We start from the raw sequence: 24840 nt of genomic DNA on the forward strand, positions 1-24840 counted from the left end.
AGAAAAATTAAAAAGATCAGCAAAACTAAGAGTTGTTTGTTGAAAAGATAAAGTCAACAAGTCTTCAGCTAGACAAAGGAAAATGAGAGAAGACTCAAATAAAATCAGAAAGAGGAGACACCATAATGGATATCACAGAAATACAATCATAAGTGATTATTATAAACACGTACAGGCCAAGAGTTGTATAATTTAGAGAAACAGGTACATTTCTAGACACACACTTCATAGAACCTACCTAGGACTTAATCCTGAAGAAAGAAAGAAAATCTGAATAGACCAATAATAAGGAAGAAAATTAAATCGGTAATAAAATGTCTACCATTAAAGAAAAGCTCAGGACCTGATGGCTTTGGTGCTGAATTTTATCAAACATGTCAAGAACTAATACCTGCCAGGCATGGTGGTTCATGCCTCTAATCCCAGCACTCTGAGAGGCCAAGGCAGGAGGATCCCCTCAGCTCAAGAGTTTGAGACCATCCCAAGCAAGAGTGAGACCCTATCTCTACTAAAAGGAAAATAAAATTAGCCAGGCATTGTGCCAGGCACCTGCAGTACCAGCTTCTGGGGAGGCTGATACAGTAGCATCACTTGAGCCCAGGAGTCTGAAGTTGCTATCAGCTAAGCTGACACCCCTGCACTCTAGCCTGGGAGACAGAGTGAGACTGTCTCAAGAAAACAAACAAACAAAACTAATACCTATCCTTCGCAAACTCCTCCATAAGAAACTGAATGATAAAGGGCACTTACAACCACATTTTATAAGATTAACAAGATAAGAGCACGAAAGAAAATTACAAGCCACCATCCCCAATGAATAGAGCTGCAAAACTCCTCAGCAAACCAAACTCAACAGCACATTGAAAAGACTGTTCGCCACAATCAAGTGGGATTCATCACAGAAGACAAGGATGATTCAACAAATGCTAGTTTATAAATGTGACACATCACATTAACAGAATGATGGATAAATACCATATGGTCATCTAACAGATGGAGAAAAGACATGCGACAAAATTCAGCATCCTTTCATGATAAGAATTCTCAACAAATTAGATGTAAAAGGAACATACCTCAACACAGTAAAGGCCAAGGATGAACCCACAGCTAACATCATACCCAATGATAAAAAGCGAAAACATTTCCCCTAAGATCAGGAACACAAACAACTCAGCAGCAAGAAAATAAATAACCTGATTAAAAAATGATCAAAGGGCCTGAAAATAACAGTTCTCAAAAGAAGACATACAAATGACCAACAGGCTAAGAAAAGATGCTCAATATTACTAAACATCAGGGGAATGCAGATTAATACCACAAATAGGTATCACCTTACACCTGTTAGGATAGCTATTGTCAAAAAGATTAAAGATAGCAAGTTTTGGACAAGAATGTAGAGAAATGGGAACCCTCGTTAGTGTGAATGTAAATTGGTATGACCATTATGGAAAAGAATATGGAGGTTTCACACACAAAAAATTGAAAACAGAACTACCATATGATCCAGCAATTCCACTACTGGGTATATAGCGAAAGAAAACATGACCCCAGTATGTTGAAGAGATATCTACACTCTCACAATCATTGCAGTATTATTCACAATTCCCAAGATATGAAATCAACCTAGGTGTCCATCAATAGAAGAATGGATAGAGAAAATATGGTATGTATACACAATGGAATACTATTCAGCCCTACAAAAGGAAGCCCTATCATTTGAGACCACATGGATGAACTTGTAAGACATTATGTTAAGTGAAATAAGCTAGGCACAGAAAGACACATACAACCATGATCTCATTTACAGGTGGAATCTGCAAAAGTTAAACTCACAGAAGCAGAAAGTACAATGGTAGTAATTACACAAGGGTTTAGGGGAAGGGTATAAAAACCCTTTATGACCATATAAAGTTATGGTTAGACAGGAGTAGTGAGTTGAAGAGATCTAATATAAAACATTGTGACTTTAGTTAAAAACAATATATTGTCTTTTTTGGGAAACTGTTCGGAAGGTAGATTTTAAGTGTTTGTCCCAGAAAAATGTAAGCATGGGAGGTAACGTATATGGTGATTAGCTTAAGTTAGCCCTTCCACAATGTGTACATTCTTCAAAACATCACATTGTATGTAATAAACATATACACTCTTATTCGTCAATTTAAAAATATTTAAGAAGCTGGAACAATAGATTTGAGCATCTTATTATGGGCAAAATACATTTAACTACTCATTTTGATGGCATTTCAGATTTCAGGGATGAATTCATTCTTCTTTTTGAACAAGGAGTGTAGGTTCATTTTATATTTTATGTGTCTACAACCTACCTTCTAAAACCCTTGGGGCTTGATGTGTTTGTGGTGCTGAGTTTTGGGATCTGGAAATGTAAAACAGTACACATGCCTCATATTGTATAATGCTCCAGTAAGTTTTGAGGCAGTTTCTGGTCATTAAAGACAGGAATATTCCTGCAGAAAAACAAATGGATATTTACACTACAAGGAACTATCAGTTCAAGATAGATTTTGAATTAAGTGAAAGAGGATTATGAGGAAAGCTTCTGTTTTCAGAGATTTTCAGATTTCAGTACCACAAGTAATAGCTTGTAGAACTGCAGTTGTCAAAAAGAGAACATCCCATTCCCCTACAAAGTAGAGTGGGGGTCATTCGTACAAGGGGACTAAAGACCACAAATAATCAGATTTAGCTTTGAAAATCCTTTAGGATGCCTGCTAATGCCTAAATGTTAGACTAGATGGGTGTTTTCTCAGCTGAGCTCCAGAAGAAGGAATTTGTTTATATTCAGTGGCCTTGTTGAATGAAAACATGTACCTTTGAATATTAGAATCACTCTAGCCACTTTCAATGCATTAGGATGACACACTGCGGGGAGCGCAAAGACTGAGTGGCCAGTAGAGCCAGGTCTCTGACCTCATGCCCATTTTGCTAGTAATTCACTCTTTAATAGTGGCGCAAATTCCCCCTTATTTAAAAACTAATCAACCATGCACGCCTGTGTGTGAGCATGCACAAGGTAACAAACACAGTTGAAAATATGTTAAATGCCCTTTGAATTTCATTTGCTATTTTGAATTGATCTCTCTCAGTAGATATAAGTTAAATCAATTTAAACCTACCTTGTTTACCACTGCATCCCCAGAGCCTATATCACACTATTTTCAGTAAATATTTGCATATCCAGAGGCAGCTTTGCATAATGTTTAAGGCGTAGACTTTGTTGCTTGGTAACCCAGATTTGAATCATAGATCAGCTACTACTAGCTGTGAGACCATGGACAAAGTCTCAGGCCTTGGTGTCCTCATTTAGAAAATGCAGATAATGATACTCACCGTATCAACCTAGATGGACCAACTTATACTACAGTAACACTCCACCCCACACCACATCCCAGGGACTTAAAGTAACACAATTTTTCACTTGTGTGTTTTTTTTCTTGACCCATTTATCATATGTTCATCCAGGTTGGGCAGGATTCTGCCCTCCAATCATCACGGTCCTCATCCTAAGACCCAAAATGCCTAAGCAGGCACAATGCCAGTTTCCTTAGCAGAGAAAAAGGAAACATTCTTCAGGGTCCAAGGTTGGTAATTAAATGCATGACCTATCCACTGGGCAGAGGTAGTCAGTGGGGTTCAGAAAATACGATCTTGCCATGTGCCCAGGCGTTAGAGAGACAGAAAGACATCACCCTCATAGGGCTGTCATGACAATTAAAGGACTCAGTGCTTACTAAGGACTTGAGAAAGTGCCTGGTACCTCACTATACAAGTCCTTGCTATTGCTATTATTATTATTACTACTAAACTGAATAGATTCTTATCTTTGGAGGTCTTTATAAAAATACCTTTAAGGCTTCTCTTTATTCAAATGAATTTGGCTAATATTTCCTAGTGGTTTGCTCTTCTCCTTTAGCAGCCAGTGAGCGCTAACATCTCATGAAGAAGACCTTTATCTATCTTCAGCACAGACACAGGAAGCTTGAAGAACACCCCTCGAGCCGCACCTGTTGCAAAATGACTTCTGCAGCCCAGATGAACCCAATAAGAGAACGCAGGGGAAAGGAACCTTGGTACCTTTTAGGTTGTCTGATGCTATGAAAATTCCAGTTCTAAATGTGTTTCATAGAAAAATATTTATACTTCAAGCTGTAGCATGCAAACAGCAATCTGCATTTATTGGTTTCACATGCCAATTTCCTCCAGTTCCAGCTCTCCTTTGTGTTATATAAACAAAATCTCAACCATCTGGACCACAACAAGCCACACCGAAGTATGCGCTCACTCATCGCAAAAGCATCAAATCAAAATACCATCTCACAGAATTCTGCCTAGCTGAACATCGGAGTGAACATCATGGCTTTCACGAAGCTGTTTAAAAAAATATACGTTAGGGGTCAGAACTTAGAATTGGAATAAAATAGCACAAATGAGCATTGAGAATATTTATCACTTTAATAAGCAGAAACAAGCATAGATCTAGAGCTGTTACCTACATTATGAGCCGTCCACTTCAGTATCCTCAAAACTTTCTCAAAAAGGAAACGTGCTGAGGAAAGGTATCTCAAATATGTGGGAAAACAGAGAAGAGGTCGCTAGAAGACTCATTCATAACAGTCGGAAAGCAAAAGCTCTCATTCTTATCCAGTGAAGGAAGTTAAAATACATACTTTATACAAACTGCAAGAAGAGGCTGAATTCAAATCCATCAATACCAAGACAGTTTGTGACAAATAAAAAAGAAAGAAAATAACTCTGCCAAACAAGTTACATATGAAACCACCTACCACCTGGACCTTGGAAATGGAGGCTAAGCATCATTTCTGATGTCTCATCCCCCTAATGTAATCCCAGGCTGCCGCACACATCTTCCCAAAGCCAAACGTAAAGACAATTAAACGGGGGCCAACAGGCAAATACAAGGAGGGAAGTAAACACTTTTGCTTCTTTGCCTTCTGCCCAAAACATCTCCCCAACTTAGACCGGGGCTAAAATGTCCACCCTTTGAGTAAGATACCCACCACGGTTCAGATTCCTGAAATCAGAACCCTGTGGCAAGAATATCCTGAGAAAAAGGGGGATAAAACAAGTGATTTTATTTAGATAGTGAAAAAAAAAAATGGAGGTCAATGGGAGGACTATAAAGTTTGAGATCTTAAAGAGAAGTTCTTTTTTTCCCTAAATTTCCAGTGATCTGGTATCTGATTATTTAGCTTTGCCACCTTTAAGCCACGTATATAATTATATATAACTAAATAAAAACTGCATCTGAATCATATTATTTGATTTCCTGCAGACTCTCCATAAACAGGGGCTCTAAAAATCTCATCAGTCTAATACTTTACGTCTGATTTAGTAAGTTTAATTACAGAGACTTTGGCCAATTATACAATTTCCCTCCTCGGCTATAAAAATATCATCTAAAGAATTTGAAACTGATTCCATTGAACTACATGTTATTTGTTTTGCCTCAGTATTTTATCTAGGTCATTTTAAAACCAGATACCATTTCTCATGCTACAATGCATCAATTTGGTATACAAATTAGATGAGAACAGTTTACAATCCATCATTCGAACACAGATCAGACTATCAAAATCGATACAGGCCTATCCCTGAGAACTCTCCCCAAACCTTTATCCTTCTGTGTCCCCAGTTCTGGGGGAGCTGAGAGTACTCCTAAATAAGGAAAGAATCAAAACCCCCATTAAGCCTCAGAAGAAAATCCTTTTAATGGTGATATTTAGATAAACAGAAGATACAATGAGAAAACACGAATGTTTGCTTAAGAGTTTATGGCAGGTATATTTCAGGGGAAACTATCTGTCCTGAGTAAATTATAATCTATGATAACCTGGATATAATCCAAGAACAAAATTCCTTCATTTCTTTCAAAGAAGCCACTGGCACACGCCACTTTCTTACTTTAAATAGTCTGGTGATCACAGCACTGAGAGTTGTAATTACATATAATTCCTTGCATTTCAAGCTATTTTCAGTCCATCAATTTAACTGTTCAACTCCAAAATAATATTGTTATGAAGATATCTTTAAATGGCTTGAAATCATTCCTAATCCTCTGAGATAGTTTTCTCTGTGACTATCAGGATCCTTTACAAAATCAATAAAACCCAGAAATCAGAATTCCAGTAATCATGCTCAGACAACAAAGTTCAAACTTCAGCAATTGGTGGAGAGAGCTAAAGTTTGTAAAATAGCGATCATAAATCTTACTTACATTGTACACAGAGCCACATACTTTGGTTTAGAAGACAGGCCCTTTCTCCCCAAATTTCACCCATGTTTCATAACACATAATAGAAGATATTTTCAATTAAGAATCTATATCCATGAAGGAAGGTTTGATCCAGTGAGATCCCTCATTTAAAAGATCAGAGAAATCTGAAATAAACTTTGGAAAAATCTCCAAATGGAATATTTACTGTGACTGCCAAGAACATTTACACAAAGGTACAAGTTTGCTTCCTAAAACAAGAAGCTGGAAAATGCTTATACATAGAGTCTTGTTCTCCAATCATTTCAAATCAAGGAGTTAGCACTGTCAGTCAATTTCTTACGACATCCACCACAGCATCAGTGAGCAAACAAGGTGTCAGACGCCCAGAACCTGTCCTCGGTAATAACTACTGACAGACTTGTTCTAAAGATGGCTTTTTAAGTAGTTATTACATTTATCAAACTTCAGAAGGGGTAGGGGTGAAAAGGTGCTTGTGATGTTTTGAGAAAGGCAAATTATGTATTTGGCAGAATAGAGGAAAGTGAAACTTTAAAAGGCATCTGCTTCCCAGCTCAAGGGGTATTTCTTATAATCCATATTTTTAACACTGCTTGTTTTGTTAGATAGGCCTGCAAGTCACAGAGGACTCAATTTAATTCCACACAATCGACAATCTTGTCAGGTGTATCTCCAAAGTTAGCTAATAATAGAGCAGAATTTTCTCATCCAGTTACGCATAACACAAATAGAACCAAGTAAACGCATCCAAAAACTTCACAACGTAAACCACAAATGGACACCAGGATTATGTTGAGATAATGCCACCTCTTCCCACGTTTTAGGAGCAGAGAGGACTTCTTACCTTGCTTTCTTCTCCTTCAAACACTGACTGGTGAACATTGCATGCAAACAGTGAGTTGGGAAGGTCGTTGAAGTCGGTGATTGCTTGGAAGGCTTCTTCTGCGAAGCACCGGGTGACAGCCCAGTCTCTGTCTATGCAGCAGAGTAAGAAAAGTCCTCCATCTTCTGGGATGTACCCCTGCTGTCCCGGACTCCTCATTCCGATGAAGTATGATTCTCCCCTCATTCCTGAGGACATAAAGACAGACACATGTTACAGTAAAACAATTGCCTTCAAACTAGGTTTTCAGGTCACAGTTTTGGACTCCGGTGCACAGCAGGGGAGCATGATTGGGGGAAAGGCAGGAGGTACTGGAAGGAAGAAGACCCAGGAAGTTCACATTGTCCCCTTGATCTCCAAATCAGAATTCCTCATGTAGTTCTGCTTCTGGGCAATGATCTGGTAATCACTACAGTTAAAATACAAACAAAAGAGATCTTTCACATCCTTTGTTAGGTAAACTCTCAAATATTTCATCTTCTTTGGCACTACTGTGAACGGAACAGAGTCCTTGACTGTTTTTTCAGTTTGACTATTGTTGGTATATATAAAGGCTACAGATTTATGAGTGTTGATTTTGTAACCTGAGACGCTGCTGTATTCCTTGATCACTTCTAAGAGTTTAGTAGTAAAATCCCTGGTGTTTTCCAGATATACAATCATATCAATTGTGAAGAGCGAAAGTTTGATCTCTTCTGACCCTATATGGATACCCTTGATTGCCTTTTCTTGCTTAATTGCAATGGCTAAGACTTCCATTACAATGTTAAAAAGCAGTGGGGACAATGGGTAACCTTGCCTGGTTCCTGATCTGAGTGGAAATGATTTCAATTTAACTCCATTCAATATTGACTGTGGGTTTGCTGTAGATGGCCTCTATCAGTTTAAGAAATGTCCCTTCTATACCAATTTTCTTAAGTGTTCTGATCATGAATGGATGCTGGATATTATCAAAAGCTTTTTCTGTCTAAATTGAGAGACTCATACGGTCTTTGTTTTTTAATTTCTTTATGTGATGAATTATATTTATAGATTTACATATATTGAACCAGCCTTGAGACACTGGGACAAAACCCACTTGGTCATGGTGTCTAATTTGTTTGATGTGTTGCTGAATTCTGTTTGTTAGGATCTTGTTGAATATTTTTGCACCAATATTTATTTGAGATATTGGTCTATAATTTTCTTTTCTTGTTGGGTCTTTTCCTGGTTTGGAGATCAAGGTGAAGTTTACTTCATAGAATGTGTTGGGTAGTACTCCTTCTTTACCTATATTTTGGAAAAGGTTGAGTAATATAGGTACAGACACATGAAAAAATGCTCATCATCCTTAATCATCAGAGAAATGCAAATCAAAACTACTTTGAGATATCATCTAAATTCAGTAAGATTAGCCCACAGCACAAAATCCCAAAACCAGAGATGTTGGCATGGATGTGGAGAAAAGGAAACACTTCTACATTGCTGGTTAGATTGCAAACTAATACATTCCTTTTGGAAAGATGTTTGGAGGACACTTAGAGGTCTAAAAATAGACCTGCCATTTGATCCTACAATTCCTCTACTAAGCATATATCCAGAAGACCAAAAATCACATTATAACAAAGATATATGTACCAGAATGTTTACTGCAGCCCAATTCATAATTGCTGAGTCATGGAAGAAGCCCAATTCCCCATGGACCCATGAATAGATCAATAAATTGTGGTATATGTACACCACAGAATACTATGCAGCCTTAAAGAAAGATGGAGACTTTACCTCTTACATGTTTACATGGATGGAGCTAGAACATATTCCTCTTAGCAAAGTATCTCAAAAATGGAAGAAAAAGTATACAGTGTACTCAGTATTACTATGAAACCAATTTATAGCTTTCTTATGAAAGCCATAACCCAATTATAGCCTAAGAAGAAGGGGAAAGGGGGAGAAAGATGGATGGAGGGAGATGCACACCTACGGTGCATCTTACAAGGGTACATGTGAAATTTACTAGGTTAGAATATAAATGTCTTAACACAATAACTAAGAAAATGCCACAAAGGCTATGTTGACCAGTTTGATGAAAGCATTTCAAATTGTAGGTAAAACCAGCACATTGTACCCCATGATTACATTAATGTACACAGCTATGATTTAATAAAGAAAAAAATACAAACAAAAAATAAACTCGAAGACAGGAGTTGGAGATCAGTGTCCTCAGCTCTACTACAATTGCCTATCAGGTATTGAGTTCCAGGCACTGCTCTAAATGATTTATATATTTTAAACTACCTATTTAATCTCCACAATAGTCTACAAGGTTGACACCATTTTATTCCCATTTTTCAGATGGGAAGACAGAAAAACAAAACAATCAAATAACTTTTATAAGGTCACTAACAAAATGGCAGGGCTAGGATTCAAAGTCAGGGAAGGTGGCCCCAGAGCTGACTCTTTTGTATATCATTGAAATGAAAGCAGATGAAAACTGATAGAAGTCTATACTTAAGGAAATATGATCTACTTCAGCATCACCTGAACCCTGATGACGCTAACTCTAATAGTGGGTCGTCCACAGTGAGAATACACACCATATACATTTCCTGTTTTGCTCAGGATAATTACTTCAAGTGATTTGTGAACCAAGTCTAGATCCTGGAAAATAAGTACAATCTTGACTAATCTGTGACATATAGAGCCCCATACCTCATAGCCCCAGGAGGCTTTCCAGTGTTAATTTTATCTCAGCTGTGTTCAAGCCTTCTATTATTTCTCACCCCTTATATTCATAATTTACAAAGCAGCTGAGTTTTTCCATTTTTTGATACTGCAACCAGTGGATTTTGTCTGTCTCCCCAGATATTTCAGGATGCTCTATCTGTTTTCCTTTTGTCTATTTCATGCCTACATTCCTCAAAGCTCAATAGTTAGAGGCCCAGAAGGTGAAATATCTTTCCCACAGGTACACCACTAAGACTGACAATTGTGTAAGGGTTTTAAGTCATGTGCAGGGAGCTCCATTTTCTCTAATCCCATGGTCACAGAGCCTCAGAATAAACGACAGGAAGATGGGTACCACTGAGCATCACTCTGCCTTCATCAAGTTCAGTTTATCTCTCTCTTAAACTCTGACTATATCATATTAGTGAGGTTATGTTTTTGGTTTTCATTTTCTTCCTAGAAAATCCCCATGAGAATTTGATAAGCAGTAATGCGTAACATTTGACAGCAATAATACATTACATCTAAAATCTTAAGCCTGGTTGAGACAAGAGCTAAACATCAAATAATCTGAGGTAACAACTGTAAAATCCAATCATCATAATGGTGGTAAATAAAAATGTTATTCTATGTAAAATATAATAAAACCATTTCTGTATTCTAAGTTCTTAAAACTCCAGTTAGTGCAACATCTTCTGCATTTACATCAACAAAATACTTATTTTAAATAAAAATATGTTACATGTTCTATAAATTTGGAATATGTACATATTCCAAAATGTATGAATGTTTTCAATTAGAAGGAAAACATAACATTAATATAAAGGGAGTTCAACTGGTAGACATCTTCAATGAAACACTGACATGTTTTCTTTTATAAAAAATTATACTGTTGTGGCTTGGCACCCATAGCACAGTGGTTCAAACATGGCTGGGGCCAGCTAAAACAACAATGACAACTGCAACAAAAAAACAGCCAGGCATTGTGGCAGGGGCGTGTAGTCCCAGCTATTTGGGAGGCTGAAGCAGAGAATCACTTAAGCCCAAGAGTTGGAGGTTGCTGTGAGCTGTGATGCCACAGCATTCTACTGACGGCGACATAATGAGACTCTGTTTCAAAAAAAAAAAGATACTGTTGTTTCAGATATTTTAGAACAAAATAATGACTCATTTATTAGAGTTCCTTATTTTAATAGTAAAAATAATTACTAAAAGTATCAATATAGTATTTTCATCAATGATAGGAAAACCTTTTGATAATGAAGTCATAATCATCTAATACCATGAAAAATAGATATTAGATGCAGTCCTGACTTTATTTTTAATTCTGTTCCTTTCATTTCAAAACTTTTATTAATTTTTTAAATTTTTTTTGAGACAGAGCCTTAAGCTGATCCCCTGGGTAGAGTGCCGTGGCATCACAGCTCACAGCAACCTCCAACTCCTAGGCTCAAGTGAGTCTCCTGTCTCAGCCTCCCAAGTAGCTGGGACCACAGGTGCCCACCACAGTGCCCATCTATTTTTTTTGGTTGCAGCCATCATTGTTGTTTGGTGGCCCGGGCTGGATTCAAACCCGCCACCTTAGGTGTATGTGGCTGGCACCTTAGCCACTTGAGCCACAGGCACCAAGCCCATTTCAAAACTTTTAAATGAATCAGAACTGATTTCAAAATGGTCTTAGCTGTGTTCTGAGAATGTTTCAATTATTCTTTTTCCAAAAAGAAACTAGAATCCATTGCTAAACAAATTATAATAATTAAATAGACCAAATATTAAGCCTCACTCAGGACTCATTTTAATCTACTCAAATAGTCTTAATTTCTGTTCTAAGCTGCAACAAAAGGATTATCTTCATGAGACTTTATTTTAAGCTCATTACTTTCAGTAAAGATTTAAAGGGTGAATGCATTTTTGGCAAACCACCTTTTCTACTTATATGGAGAAATACTTTAGAAGTCAGAGCTCTGAACAGAGAAACCCTAATTTCTCTTTCCACTTCCATTACTGACTCACCTCGTAATGTGGAGGAGCCAAGTGATCATCGGTGGCTTAGCTGATCCTTACAAAATGGGAACAAAAACACGTACCTGCCGCGCTCTCAGCAGGTCAAGGGGAGGCAGAGGAATGAGACAGGAATGGAAGAAGGGATCGAAATCAGTTTAACCAGCATACAAGAAGATATAGGTTATGAAATACTATAAAACACGTCATTATGATAACCTCAGAGCAAAGCAATTCTGTGTGAGCATCAGTAAACTCAAATAGACAGAAAGAAAAGAGAACTCGGAAGACGAAAAGAACTTCCTAATAAGGAAATGTAAAGGCCCTACAGCCCAAGTTAACTGGTTTGTCTTTCTAAATTAGTTTAGAAATTTTTCACTATCATAGGAAACCTTTGAGGCAACTATTGTCTACAAATGAAACATATGACTCACGTGTGTTACCCTTATTTCTAAATCTGAGGCTGGCCATCCAAGAGAAGAGCTGTCTTCAACTCAGGGACAGCTCTTCAGGCAGATCTTTCCAGGTCACTCCCGGCCCCTGGACATGGTGCTCTTCCTCTGAGCTCTCTGAGCACCCCGTACAGCCTTCTCTCCCGAAATCATCTCCCTCTGCCATTCCTGATGTCCTAGTCTACCACCGAGGCTGGTATTTCCCTAGAGTGGATGCTGGATTGTCTTTATCTGTGTATCTTCAGGTGCACATAGAAAGCCCCCAGAATGATGTTTGGCTGAACTAGTGACTTATGTAAAAGGAAGTCCTTTTCTGCAACTAACAGACTAACAAATAGGTTACAATAGCCAACCTGGAAAGTAAACATGAAAGATATTATTATTGAAATATATACTAACAACACTACTGTTATTGAAATCATACTATTTCAATAGTATACACTCATAATGAAACAATCCTCTCATTGAAATTTAAAGTTTGATTCATCAAATGTGATTTTATAAGTGAAGATAGAAAGAATCACTCAAAAAGTTTCTCTAGCTAAAATAACAAGTCAGTACAGTTTAGAAAAAACAGCATGTCTTTAATTATATGAGTTCATTTTTGAAAAACACCTAGAAATTCAGAAATATATAAAGAAGAAAATAAAAGTAAACCATACTCTTACTACCCAGAGAAAACTCCTGCTAATATTTTGTTATATTTAGTTCCAGGGCTTCTATTACATATAAAATTTTCAAACCGAATTAGGATCCTGCTGTTTAGTTCCTGCTTCTTGCTTACAACATTGGTATAATCAATAGCAGTTCCCTATATGATTATGTATTCTCTACAAACATTAATTTTAATAGCCATATTGTATGGCTATCCACTGGGAAGTGTATGGATCTATCATAATTTATTTATTCATTCTTCTGTTGTTTGACATTTGGAAAGCATAAATTTCCATCACCACATGCATCTGGAAAAGAAAAACCACTCTCCACCATTAAAATACAAAGCTCTCCTGTGGGAGAATCTCAAAACGTCACTGGATGCAGAGAAAAGACGTCTTTACGAAATACTGGGAAGACCCCCAGGAGAATACCTCAATGCCAGTTTTCTACTGTGAGTAGGAGGACTTCTGGGATGTGGTTTTGTTGTCCGCAAAATGAAGAAATAGCACCGCCTTGTCTACCTTACAGGTCTACACAAAAGTCTTTTGAGGGCCCCCAAATAATAGGTAAATGGAAGCTATTCATTATTCTGGGCTGAGCAAGAGCAAGCCAATGGCAGAGGAACCTGGGAGTCCAGAGGTGGCCAGGCCTTCATCTACTACTGCTGAGTGTGTAAACTTTCAGTGTATATCCGTGAGGGTTAACCCAGATCCTTACACTGAGAAGTGAGCAGCAATGCTGTGTGAATATTTGTTATGCGTTTGGTTGGTGACCCCATTAGGAGGGAGAGATACACATTTGCAAGGCAAAAGAAAGTAATTAAAATAAACACATCCAAAACCCACAACCAACAACAAAATGACAGTTCTATTTAAATGTTAAAAGGGGGGACTGGGGGTGGCTCATACCTGTAATCCTAGCACTCTGAGATGCCTGAGGTGAGTGGATTGCCTGAGTTTAGGAGTTGGAGACCAGCCTGAGCAAAGGCCAGACACCCATCTTTACTATAAAGAGAAAAACTAGCCAGGCATTGTGGTGGGCACATGTAGTTCCATCTACTTAGGAGGCTAAGGCAAGAGGATATCTTAAGCCGAAGAGTTTGAGGTTGCTGTGAGCTATGATACCACAGCTCTCTACCTAGGCAACAGAGTGAGACTCTGTCTCAAAAAATAAAAAAGAAAATACACAAGGAAGGAGACAGCTATTTATCTGTGCATCTAAAGATGTTCAAGAAAGTAGAAATTAGAAGTCTTAATGAGAGCTCTCTAAACCTTTAATGCTCATAACGTAACTCTTAAGTACTTTTCCTATTCCAGGTTACTCAAAGTGGAAGGCAAGAATATTTTTAATAGAAAATAACAATCCACAAAAGGAGGAAAATCAGCAAAACAAAAAAGCATCTAACGTTTGAATTTATTTTTTCTTAGATAAAAAGAGCATCTGTTTTTAAAATTAAGAACAGAAATATAGAAATCTTTTTTTCAATGAGGGCAACAAATAGAAAAAAATATGCCTTGATTCTAAGTTATGGCCAGCTAAGGAGGATAAATAAACAGGATAAATGGAAATGATTAATGAATAATTCATTCAAGACTTCAAGTTCAGTCTTGATTGAAAAACATGTAAATGCATTATGGGAGATTTGATCATTTGGAAGAATTTAAAGATGACAATGTTAGCTTGAATATTAGTGATAAAACCTGAGAATACACTGTTGTATAATAGATAAGAAATGCCTCTAGCTTTTTAAAAGTGGAATATACGGTTAGCTGGGAGCCTCATGCCTGTAGTCCCAGTGATTTAGGAGGCTGAGGCAGGAGGATCACTTGAGTCCAGGAGTTAGAGGCTGCAGTGAGCTATGATCATGCCACTGCACACCAGCATGGGTGACAGAATAAGACTCCATCTCTAAAACTAAATAAGTAAACAAATATAAAATAAATAAAGTTGAATATAAGTAATATAAAGTTGAAACAAAGTTGAATATAACCTTCTATTCAAAATTTTAAAGAGTAAAAACCTAAACTTCCAGTTTTGTATTATCTAAACCTCTTGGAGCTCTAAAACTAAGGATTCTTTAATAATATCTGGGAGAAAATGAGCTCATCAGAAGAAAATTATATATAAAAAATAATTATTACTTCACAATGAAATTATATCCTCAGCTTTCATTTTTGGCCTGGCCTTATAGGTGAGGCCCTTTTGATTCACCTTTTTGGTACTTTAATATCTAGATCCTCCTAGGGATAAGATAGGCCTTTTGCTTATTTTTGTCTACCTTACAGGGAGATTGAAGTATAATATTAGTAAGAACAAATCATGCCAGGCATCCTGAGATACAAAGGAGAGACATGGTATTCTTAGGCTATGCTCCATAGAAACCCATTAGAGCTCTCTCTGAAATATAATGGAACCTATTTAATTCAGCTGCAGAATTTCACACCTGCTGAGCCTGTGAACCTTATGCTATTCTTGATGCCATTTGGGATTGGCCTTGAAAGAATCAGGAGCACGCAGTTCCCAACTCATGGTTTTCAAAGGAAATCATCCACAATCCTTAGTCATGGCTCTCTTCAGGGGCACCTTCCGGATTCACTGTTCCATCTTAATCTCCCACTGGACAATAATTCAATTAATTCAGTTCCCTACGGAAGCAGCATTTTATGAATTTTCATGAAGTGTTAAAAAAAGGAAGTCATTTCCATCTTCTTCCTTTGTACTGTATTCGATATCAGCAATGGGATTACAAACTTGCCCATCATAGATGTGTTTATATGTAGGTATCTGTACAGTCTTAATACCCATGGTCTCCCAAAAGGATTTGCAGATCCTGTGTTTTCTTTCAATGAAAATAATAAAAAGGGGAGGAAGACCTTCACATTCACCCAGGATCAGATAGCACAAGCAGAGAGGGCATTTGTGTTCCATTCCCACAAAGCTAACCGACAAGAAAACGTGTTTCAAACATGTTTCCTACAAGACAAGAGAGTCACATAAAGGAGACACCATCTTCCTGAAGGGCTAGAAGGCTGAAGAAGTTGTTCTTAAAAACAGAAAAATCTATTTCTACAAGGAACGACCTACAATGACTCACAGATTTATTAAACAAAACAAGCACCATCGGAGCACTCTCCCAAAGCAGACAAGGTGTGGACACTGCGTGTTAGGGAAGGTCCCAGCAGGAAACAGATGGCATAATCAAAGTAGACAATTTGAAAAGAGTTAATAAAGGGACTGTTTACAAGGTGTGGGCAGGGGACAGGAAAAGCACAAACCATGGACTAGCATTCTCCCTACACTTGGAGAGATTCTGGGAAATCTGGAGAGAACAGAGTCTGTGTGGAGAGGGCCCCTGACAGATCTTCCGTTGAGGACTGTGATCCATCCAGAGCAACACCACAAGGAGTGTGCCAGAAAGATAATTAGCTCCACCTTGCCCTCTTTCTCTGATCTCCAGCTGGCACCTCCCATTCATCACACCCAACTCTAAGCCAAAAAGCAAGGGAGCCATGGATGTGGAGCACATGGGCTTGGCTCTAGAGGACAGGGACACAGAGGCACAGCGCAGGAGGGGTGGGTGAGGAGGTGTTTGAAAGAGGCTCTCTGGGCTCAGATGAAGACATCTAGCATGGTCTTCAGGAACGGGTACTAGTCTGGACACTTCATGGATTCATTTCAGTAGTACTTGAAATTTAAAAAAAAATTCAAAGCGGAGTCATTTGTAAATTGACAGTTCAAATCAGGGTTTATATAAATTAGTTGAAGATGCACCATCTCTGACTGCATTTTTCTAAGAAACAAGAGAGTGAACAGTGAACAGGGAAATGGGTATCTCTGTATCTAGGGGAGAATGCCTGCTCACTGGGGAAGACATGTTCAGGAGCCCTCCTGGAAACAGAAGACCATCCTTTCATTAGTGCTTAAAAGAAACTTAAAGAAAGCCCAAAGCCTCTGGATGAGCCAAGCAATTATATGCAAAATAACTTTTCACAGGGGGGTAGCACTTCAAAAGTGAGCTGCAAAACAGGAGGTTGCTATGGTAGCCGGAGTGTGATTCATGCTGCCATCTTTCACCTTGGCTTTCAGGTGGGGCACAGAGTGCTGGGGTGAAACTGTGAAAAGAAGCAAAAGCAGAGAGTGAGAGACACTGCAGCTTTGGGGAAAATTAGCCAAGAAGGGTCTGAGCCATTCAGGCTGTCCGGAGAAAAGATAGCATGGACTAGACAGGCGTCCTCAAACTACAGCCCGCGGGCACACACAGCCCATCTAGGACATTTATCCGGCCTGCCAGGTGTTTTTGCCACCACTGCCGGTCCTGCTTAGCAGCCGACTCGTCCCAAGGGTCCACAGTCCAGCCCTCCAATGGTCTGAGGGACAGTGAACTGGGCCCCTTTTTAAAAAAGTTTGAGGACCCCTGGACTAGAAGGATGGGGGGGAAGGGTTGGTTCAGACTCTTTCAGGAGGCCAAGGAGGCAGGTCACTCTCCCTCTGGTAGGATTAGCAGGCAAGGAGGAGGAGGGAAGAAAAAGAAATCTCCCTATCCCAATCCCCAGTATACAGTATGCTAATTTTTCCCTGAAATACAGCTAAATGCTCATGTCATTCCCACGTTAAAAATCTTCCATAACTGCCTAGGATCTATCAAACTAAATGAAAGCAATTCTTCAGCCCAGAGAAGCAGGAACAGCCTAACGATGACAGCCTTCTTAGAGGGACTCCTCTGCCGCCCCCTCAGTGCTGAAGGAAGAATCCCAGGTCCCAGCATCGAGTTCCAGCTCTGTCCACAGTCAGCACAACAGCAGCGTCAGCAGCAATCCTCTAGAGCTTACTCTATCCTAAGGGCTTTATCTGCCTCCAGGTTGTGGACAGCTGGGCAGCTTTCCTCATCCCACCTATCACCCTTCACTTGTACTCAAGCCATGCCTGGGGTCACTGCCTTCGTGTCCACTCTGAGGCCGGCCTATCCCCGACGAGATCCCCCTCACTGATGGCCCCTGTCCTGTCTATACCTCCTGGGATACCCACTTTGTTTTGCCTCTCTTTGCCTTTATTTATCCCCACCTGCCACTCCACGTTGAGGGCAGGAGCTATATCTTAGCCACCTGTATAACCCCCCTGTAGCTACAAGACAGGACTTCACACTTAGAAGGTGACCGTGACCTCTGATATTTCTCACATGGAATAGAATTCAAAGAGTTCTCAGTTTGACTCTCAGCTCTTCAATTTACCAGCTGTGTGATCCCAGGCAAGCCACTTGATCTCTGTGTTCCATCTTCTCACTTAGAAAGGAGGGATAACAGGAGCATATGCCTTCGAGTGGTTCTGATGATGTAACAGCTAACACATTAAGGCACTTAGAACAATGACGGGAACACATCATGCTGCTCCATAAATGTGAAGACTATTATTAGTATTAACCATCTTAGTTCTCACAGAGCAACTCTAACCATCTGGCACGTGACAGGGAGCTTGTCCTCTCTATGCTAGGGTCATGGATCTTTTCACATGTAGAGCAGTGGTAGAGTACAGTGGTCAGGTGTGGACTTGGTCTGCCAGGTTTGAACTTTGGCACTACCACTTTCTAGCTGCATGACCTTGGACGTGTTCCTAGACATCTCAGGAGGGCACTGTACACAACGTGGGGGACCATAATGGTACTGACTCTGCAGGGTTGTTGCATGGATTAAATGTTACATACCTCATCCTTCTTTTCCCTCCCCTCACTCCTAAATCCCCAAATTTCCTGTGGGTACACTATTGTCAGCTTTTTAGAAGAGATTGTGCTTCCACAGAGAGAAATGCAGGAACTTTGAAGTCAAACAGACCCAGATTTAAATCCCAGCTCCCCAGCCGTTTGTGACCATCAGCTGGGAGAAGACGGAGTGACAGGTGCCGCTGGCCCTGGAATCTGGGTCTACCTCCTCCTTCCATGACAATTTTACTTTGTGATTTTAGGCAAGTTAGTTTCACCCACTCAGCCTCAGTTTCCATGGCTATAAATTGAGACTACTGAGACATTCAAGATAATCCTGGTAGAGAATTTAGCGTAGCACCCAGCAACCACAGTCACCCATGAAATGTTAGCATTTGCTATAATCACTTGCCTGCACCTGTTAATCTGACTGCAGATTGCACCTTTCCAGACTTCTCTGTTCTCCAATAACTGCTTAGCTTTCCAGGAAAGGCATATTTTGTGTTAGGCCCAGTGTTTGACATGACTCTAGGATAAGAATATGAAGCACTGTGCTATTTTTTTTAGTTTTATCAGCCCATCTTCAACCAAAGCCTAACCTGAATTCGCTTTCTAATACGTACAAGTTCCGCTCTTCAGACTGCAGTTTTACTTACTGTTCTCATTCCTTTCAGCACCATTTTCCAACTTAGATAAAAATGCTGTCAGGAACTACGTAAGACTCTGACCCGCGGCAGCCTTGCCAACACCAACACAGCTTCCCCCAGTGTGTGTTTGGGGGGTGCCCAGCAACTCCTTCCTGCCCTCCTGTCTGCACACGTGTTGTTATTTACAACATTTGGCAAAGTGAATCCGTTTATTGACGTTTCTACGTCTCCTCCCATATGCTGAGCACTCTCGCTTCTTCCTGCGATGGCTGGCACCCAGCAAGGCTCCTGATCCACGGAACTGGGGAGACAAAAGGAACGTACCACCACCAAACTCTACCCAGAGCTGCTTGCTCTCTTTCGCTCTTTCTCATTACTAAAAGATGTCCCAGAGCCTGGATCACCTCTGATTGCCACTTTCTCACCTGAGTGACTTCCTGAGTCTCACATATTCTCATGGTCTCCTGCTGTGTTAAATCCAGAAGGCGAAGGGTCTCATCCTGTCCTCCCTACCTTTCATTGCTAGCACAGTGCACTCTTCATCTGAAAGGAAGTCACTGCCCTGGCTGCTTCGGGTCACTTTTAAAATCCTTACATTTTTGTAATATCCTTTGGTTGAAGAAGGTTTCTGTCCCCTCTCTCTCGCAAGTCTACAATTGTAATATCCTTCAGATTCCCACAGAAGTACATGCTGATCAGACCTCTGCATTTCGACCTTCTGTCCAGAGGCAGCTGTTTGCCCTTGGCCTGTTCAGCCAAAGGGCCCCAACTGAGAGGCTGATACAGGCTGGGCAGTTGTGTAAGTGACTTCCAGTCTCCCTTTCCATTGTCAGAAAGTCACAATTCATGATGATCCATAATTAGTCTCCCACTTCTGATGCCATGTGTTGTTTACAAGAAAGAGCTGACCCAGATTCTAGCCTAGAGAAAAACAAGCTGAACCCTCTATTAAAGTCCTTCCTGGCCCACTGCAAGTGATGACAGTTCACATCTCTCACCTCCCCTGGCAACTCATTGGGGGCCAGGGCTCCTGGAGGATCGTGCCTTGGTAGTGAAGTTTCTGGGGAAGACCCACAGAAGGTCTGGAGAGAGACACTGAGTTTAGTTACTAATCCACCTTTTGAGAACTCGTAACTTAACAGTCCTGGCCTCTATATTACTTTACACAAAAGACCATGCTAGAAATGAAGTGGGAAGAGGATGTATATCATCCTTCTGCTTGTCCAATTGAGCAGATGGAACACTTGGGCTCTGGTTTGAATGTGTTCCCTCCAACAGTCAGGTGTTGAAACTTAATGGCCAAAGTACTAGTATGGAATGGAATTAAGGCTCTTATAAAAGAGGCTTCCTGTAACCTTGGCTTGTCCACCTGCCTTCTGCTGTGTAAGGATGCAGTGTTCCTCCCCTGTGAAGGATGTAGCAACAAGGAGCTATCCCGAAAGCAGAGAGCAGCCTTCACCAGACAACCAGCACTGCCAATACCTTGATCTCGGACTTCCCAGCCTTCAGAACTTTGAGAAAATAAGTTTCTGTTCCTGACAAATTGCTTAGTCTCAGGCATTCTGTTGGAGCAAACAAAGACAATTTGTAACTCCAGTGAACTGAAACCATCATGGTGGACATGATGATCAAGAATCAAGATGATGGCTTCACCTACTACAGCCTACAGACTCCTGACAAATACAACTAGAACAGTGTGGGGGCCATGCAGCACTCCAGCATGACCTGGAAGGGCTTTCATCTGCCTGCTTCTCTAACTAATCCTAGCACCATCCACATGTTTAACTGGAAAACAGCCAACAAAATTGAAACTCCTTGTTAAGACGTCAGAGATCAGTGTTCACTGCTGGATTCTGAAAACTAGTTCATTGCCAGAAATGACTTGGTAGAAAAGATGAAAAACATTCTTTTAGGCCTACTTGTCCTTCTGAGGGGCCATTGTTATTTTGTCTCTTTATACAGTCACCTAACAGTTCTACCTTTCAGACTACAGTGCCTGGCATATAGCAGATGCTCTAAAATGTTCATTATGTAAATCCATCCAGTTCTTTATTTACCCACTTTCCACTAGCTCTGACTTCATATACTTGGTCTGCCCTTGGCTTGGATATGGAGAGGATGAAGTTTGCCTTCACCAAGTGTGGCTGTCAGTCTTCATCTGCTTACCTCCTGCTAAACTCATCTCTTTTCATTCCCTTCATTTGCCTCTCCTCTGGAAGACACAGATATCCTTCAGAGTCTTTCTATCAGTCTATGGAAACCTGGGTGGCATGGCTGTAGTATGGGGCATTTGCTATTTTACATATGGGTGGTCAGGATTCTTTCTCTAATAAATGAGGAAGAAGGGAAGGCCGATAAGGAAGAGAGAGTATACGAAATGAGTTCAGAGGAAAAACAAGAGACCAGGACACATGGCCTTACAGGCCATGGAAAGGATTTTGGTTTTCTCTGGGATGGGAAGCCACCAGAGGGTTCTGAACAGAGGAGCATCAGAGTGTCATGTGGACTTATGTTTTAAAATAATTTATCTGACCGCTATATGAAGAATAGAACAATGGAGCAAGAATGGAAGTAGAAGACCTAACATGAAGCTATTGCAGTAATGCAGCAGGAGATGATGGTGATACAGAACAAAGAACAGCAGAACAGTGAAAAACAGTAAGAATGTGAGTACTTTTCATGTGCTGATAGTGTTTGCTGATGGACTGGAGATGGAGTAGGAGAAGATCCAAGGGCAATGGCAAGGTTTTGGCTTAGGTACCTGGGAGCAACAAAGCTGCCATTTATGGAGAGGGAGTAGATTGTGGGAGGAGCAAGATTGGAAGGATGAAATCGGAAATTTAGAATATGTTAAGTTGAAGATTCCTGCTATTCATCTAAGTTATGAACAGCTGGTACCAGGAGTGCAGAGTTCAGGGGAGAGGATATCACAGGTGACAGAGCTATAGGACTGGATGGTTGAGTTCTAGTTCTGAGCCCTAGAATACCTATGACATACCAGCATTTTAGAGAAATAGGAATGGCACCATCTCATGGGGGTCTGCTGTAAGGATTCAATGAGATAATGCACATGAAGCACTTATTAATAGCAAGGGAACCTTCCTCAACAATCAACAACCAGGTGCACATACCTCTATTAGAGTCCTTATCCCAGGACCCAGGGACCTGGACCTGGTGGAATACTTCTTCACATTGCTCAGTAAGGAGGAGGGTAGGACAAAGGAAACATTGTTCTCACTGTAAAGGCTACAGAGGGAAAAGTTACCTTGGCTGTACTCCAATTCTGAAGGTTTTCCCACAGCAACCTAATTTTTAAGATCCTTCAAAGATCTTGTACTTTATATCAAGTATATCATGCATATAATAGGTTTTTGCACTAGCCTCAGGCTTGTGTCATAATTTATGAGGTTACTCTAGGAAAAAACACATCCCAAATTCCAAACAATGTAATAGAAATCCAAATTTAAAAGGCTGCAGATTTTCTCTTTACATAGAAGCACACACATAAGTTCTAAAGATGGATGTGTTGGCACTTTCTTTAAACAGCAACATTCTGTAACACAGAGCTATATTGTAGGTATCCAACTAAGACTAACAAAGTTAGTCCTTTTGTAGTTCTCCTGTTTAACCTCTGCCAAATCTCTCTGTGACCCTCCCCATTCCCTAGTGCTCAGCCAGGCAGCAGAGAGGATACTGAAGATGTCTAACTCCAAGATTAAGCCCCCATCATGCTGTATTTCTCCATCACAGCCCTTACCTTGCTCTAGTATGATTGCCTTGCTGTCTCTCCACCCAGTACATTCTGCAAATGTCTACTTTGCTCACGTTGTGTCCCTAGAGTTAATCTCTGGCGTTCAGCATGGTGCTTGATACATGACATAGACTCACTTGAAATCTTGAATGAATAGGGGAATCAAAACTCATCTTTGGTCTTAGCCCATTCTCAAACACATAAATCTCCTGAAAAATCAAAGAACTCAGAGGACATACCAAGTTAAGCCAAAAATCGATCCTGTTCTAGGGTATGGAAACACTGTTCTTAGGTAACAAGATACAGAGATTAATACCTAGAGAAGAAGAATGTATGGTGCCTTTTGGTAGCACAGAGGAGAAAAAGCTTTCATGGGCCTAAATCAGCTAGTTCAGACTACCAAACGTATACTTCAAATTTCATTTTCCAGATGATTGTACTTGTTTGTTTAAGTGATAATGTGATTTTCCTGGGCTTCACAGCCCTGAATTCTCAGCAGTCATGTTTTAGGACACTTTGATTAGTTATACTCCCATTTGTGTCTACAAATCATGTTTACACGCACATACACTGTTTTGTGTTCGCCTAGTAATTTGCAAACTCCTAAAGAATACCAATGCTTTTCCCTCCTTTCTTTTGCCATACACAATGTCTTATGGTACACAGATCCTCTGTGATAATCCCACCCTGTAGCTTCTCAACAGCAAGGACACATCTCACACACACACACGCTTACCTATCTCAATACTCAGCATACAACAGGCACTCAATAAATGTCTAGTGGAATGGGCTGCTTAACTGGCTGCCTGGGCTGTTTTTTCCTTCACTTTACCCTTCTTAATGATAAACTGTAATTTGTAAACCACCAGTTAAATCTCAAAATTGCGATGGACTCTAAGAGCATCTTCTACTACACCAGGAACCAAATACAAATAACAACAGCATATAAAACAAGACATTGGCCGTGCTAGTACAGGGAACACCCAGCCAGTTCACAGCTACAGTAATATTTTAAAAGATGAAACCACAAATTACCTAAAATTAACTTGGCATTCTTTTTTAACCTGATAAATTATCAGATAAATGACTGATAATGAAAACTGCTGGTTATCACTGAGGTCTGAATAATTTATTATAAATATCAATAAATACTAAGCCATTTTCTTCTGTAATTTTATTCTTTAAGGATATTCTTTACGTAATACCTCATTAAAGGAATGAGAATAAATATCTAAAACAGAGACAGTATTTTAACTTTTGAACATTACTCCAGATTAGAGTTCCTTGACTTTCAAAAGCACAGTCCCAAAGAGGGGAAGCAAAAGATAAATGGAACAAGATTAAGGAGTGAGTAGAAAGAAACAAAAGCAGCAGGGGTACAGAATTTTCCTTGGAGAACTGGTATACCAGGGCCCTGCCACATTCTTAGGAGAAAATCAAGGCTTGTTTTTCTGTAGGTGAACATCATCTGTCTTATTATTTTAATACCCCATTTTTTTTTAAATCATAAATCAGGTAGTTATTTTAGGCTTTTCGGGGATTTCCAAGTTGAGGTATTTTATGACATTGTTAAACTTTTTACAAAAAGAAATTTGCTATCTTGCTGTAAAAGAATTTCCCAGAAGCTCTTGAAATGTTTTTCCTTTTAGTCCAGGTAAATGTCTGAAACCCGTTTATTTCACAAATGTTAACTATAAAGCTTCTGCACAGCCAAGAACACAGTAAGTAAAGCAAGCAGACAGCCCTCAGAATGGGAGAGGATATTTGCAGGTTATGTTTCTGA

The 24840-nt window shown here is 39.8% G+C and overlaps 1 protein-coding gene across 2 annotated transcripts in view; it reads right to left on the bottom strand.

Moving 5' to 3' along the window:
• The window catches only part of RCAN2 (regulator of calcineurin 2), a 267905-nt gene that overhangs the window by 223359 nt on the left and 19706 nt on the right, over nucleotides 1–24840 (bottom strand). Inside the window, exons 1-2 of one of the 2 annotated variants that reach the window (XM_023512849.1) lie at nucleotides 19316–19859; nucleotides 7116–7342 (exon numbers count right to left, since the gene is read on the bottom strand). In XM_023512849.1, coding sequence (XP_023368617.1) covers nucleotides 7116–7340 — 225 coding nt within the window. In that variant the 5' untranslated portion in view covers nucleotides 7341–7342; nucleotides 19316–19859. Of the gene's footprint in view, nucleotides 1–7115; nucleotides 7343–19315; nucleotides 19860–24840 lie in introns of those variants that run through there. The other variant, XM_003789242.3, reaches the window with a different exon arrangement.

The sequence above is a fragment of the Otolemur garnettii genome, unplaced genomic scaffold (assembly GCF_000181295.1).
Source record: "Otolemur garnettii isolate 467f Iridium unplaced genomic scaffold, OtoGar3 scaffold00031, whole genome shotgun sequence".
NCBI classification, from domain to species: domain Eukaryota; kingdom Metazoa; phylum Chordata; class Mammalia; order Primates; family Galagidae; genus Otolemur; species Otolemur garnettii.